Source organism: Pediculus humanus, genomic scaffold (assembly GCF_000006295.1).
Source record: "Pediculus humanus corporis 1103172108258 genomic scaffold, whole genome shotgun sequence".
NCBI lineage: Eukaryota > Metazoa > Arthropoda > Insecta > Psocodea > Pediculidae > Pediculus > Pediculus humanus.
Genome location: NW_002987827.1, coordinates 1 through 2619, shown reverse-complemented (window position 1 = coordinate 2619; position 2619 = coordinate 1). Strand labels below are relative to the sequence as shown.

At 29.2% G+C, this 2619-nt stretch overlaps 1 protein-coding gene across 1 annotated transcript in view; it reads left to right on the top strand.

Moving 5' to 3' along the window:
• Positions 1-2619, top strand: part of Phum_PHUM486980 (Class A Rhodopsin-like G-Protein Coupled Receptor, GPRmac1) — a gene marked incomplete at both ends in the record, with an annotated part of 23210 nt that extends 20591 nt beyond the window's left edge. The window contains 2 exons of the mRNA XM_002430442.1: positions 1925-2048; positions 2187-2619. Coding sequence (XP_002430487.1) covers positions 1925-2048; positions 2187-2619 — 557 coding nt within the window. The remainder of the gene's footprint in view (positions 1-1924; positions 2049-2186) is intronic.

The window sequence follows — 2619 nt, the reverse complement described above, 5'->3', positions numbered from 1 at the left end:
TATTCGCAGAAAAACGCGGAAAAATTTTAATTTTTTGTTGAAAATCGACGGGGATTTTTCATGAAAGAAATTTTTCACGTTGGCTACACTGATACAAATCGAAACAATAATAATAATAAGTTTTATTATTGATTTAAAAAATAAAAACAAAATAAAAAACAAAGTGATAAGAAATATTTTTATTGTTTACCAACTTCTTGGCATTTTTTCTCACTAAATTTTATTCCGACTTCTCCCCGAAAAAATGCGTTTTCTCCTTAAAGAAAATTTCGAAGCAATAAAAACAAAATAAAATATCTAAAATAGTTTTTTTCTCAGTTAATATAAATACGTAAAACGCCCCTCCGTTCTCCCTCCCACTTTCCCGGGGAGAGTGAAAAAAAAGAAAAGGGAAAAAAATCAAATCGAATTTTTTTTTTTTTTTTAAAATTCAGCAGATATTTTGACCGGAAAAAACGTGGTTTTAGATTTTCAATCGTACACGCGCACACATTTAACACAAAACACAGAACACAAATCATAAACACAAACACAAAAAAGAAATTCGAACCTTAAAAAAAAGAAAAAAAGTTTTCATTTTTATTTTTTTTTTTAAGTGTAAATTTTTTTTTTTTTTATTCTCTTTTCTTTTTTCTTTTTTTCCCCTTTTTTTCCTTTTTCTCCAGGCTGATTCCGTTGAATTTTTTCTTTTTTTTTTAAATATCGATTTACTTTTTCGTTCTGTCGAATTGCGAAAAAAAATTTATTTTACATAAAAATATTTCAAAAGTATTAAAAAAAAAAATTTCCGTTCGTTTTTTTTTTTATTATTAATCAAGATGTATTTTCACATAAAGAAAAATTTTGTAATCGATTTATGACGTCATTGTTGATTTTAAAAAAATGGTCGATTGTATTTTGGAAAATTTTGAAGGGGGAGGGGGGAAAGAGGAAGTAAGAAAAAAAAGAAACGATGATGAATAAGATTAAATGGATGCCAAATAAAAAAAAAATTTTTTTTCCTTTTTTCTTCTTCCTTTCTCTTTAAAGTTCTAGAACATTTACCATCTTCTTTTTTTTTTTTTTTTATAATAATTTTGATTCATTTTTTTTTTTTTCAACTCCATTAACTTTAATCTTTGCACCTTTGCTCCTTTCTTTCCTTTTTTCTTTTTTTCTTTCCTTTTTTTCTTTTTTTTCCAAGTTGCCCTTTTGAAAATTCAAAAAAAAAAAAAAAAATTGCACTTTACGTAAAATTTATTTTTAAACATAAAAAAAAAGAAAGAAAAAAAATCAGTTAAGTGAATCATACAAAGAGAGAGAGAAAGAGAGAGAGAGAGAGAGAGAGAGAAAAGACATAAAAACCGGAAAGTTTTTTGGTGCCACGACTTTTTTTTCTCCCACCAACAGAAAAAAGAATTTATTTTTTACCTGTTTGGTTTTACTTGGAAATTATAATTTTCCCTTTTTTTTTGTTTTACGACAACAGTGCAGCCAACTTAACATAAAAAAAAATATATGATTGAAATGAAAATTTTTTAAGATTTTATTATCACGTTAGAAATTTGTATAGAACGACTAAAATAACCTGTTTCTCCCCCCCATCCCCCCAAAAGGTGTCAAATCATTTAGAAAAAAAAAAAAAAAAAGTAAAATTTGAAAAGAGAGAAAGATGAAAAAAAAAAGAGGATGAAAAAGGATGTGAGATAGTAGCAGACGGTTTTTTTTTCTCCCTCTTCATTTCAAGTAAAAGATATGTTTTAAATGAAAATGTCTTATCGAGACTCAATTCCCGTCAGAAACGTTTCTATTGTTTTCATCCTCCATTATTTTCAACATCCTGTCTCTCTCTCTCTTTCTCTTTTTTTTTTAGTTTTTGATGTTCGAAAATAGTTTTTACCAGGAAAATGTGAAATAGAAAAGAAAATTTTTTGTGTTATTATAGGTGTACACGATATTGATCCGTCTTCCTTCAGATTCTGCTGGATGTAATGGTAACGGACCAGCGGACGGTCCCTCCATAAAAATGATAGAAAATGAAAATCCACTGCCAATCAAGAGTAATGCAGGTTTGGATTGATATAAAACAAAATTTTTTATATTAATTTTAAAAAAAAAAGAATTCAATTATGGGAAAATGTACATTTTCGCAGGCATTCCTCCTCGACTGGGTGGTAGAGTTGATAGTTCGACGAGCATGACACCAGATTGTACGGTTGGATTTCCAACGAGTCCGGCATCGGGACACGGTAGACGTTTATCGCAAATGCCGGATGTTAAAATATCGACCAATTTAAATAAAAATATTGGAAAATCCGGTGGTGCGAGTAATTCAAAATTACACGTTGTTAACACCGCACCCATTGTTAAACATCATCAGAAAAAAAAGAAAAAAACGCAGGAGAAAAAACAAGATAAAAAAGCGGCCAAAACACTGACTGCCATTCTTCTTTCATTTATAATAACATGGACGCCCTACAACGTACTCGTTTTATTGAAACCCGTGACGACGGGTTATGCATGCATACCCCAACAACTTTGGGATTTTTTTTATTATCTTTGCTATATAAATAGCACAATAAATCCCGTTTGTTACGCACTTTGTAACGCATCTTTTAGACGGACCTATGTTAGAATACT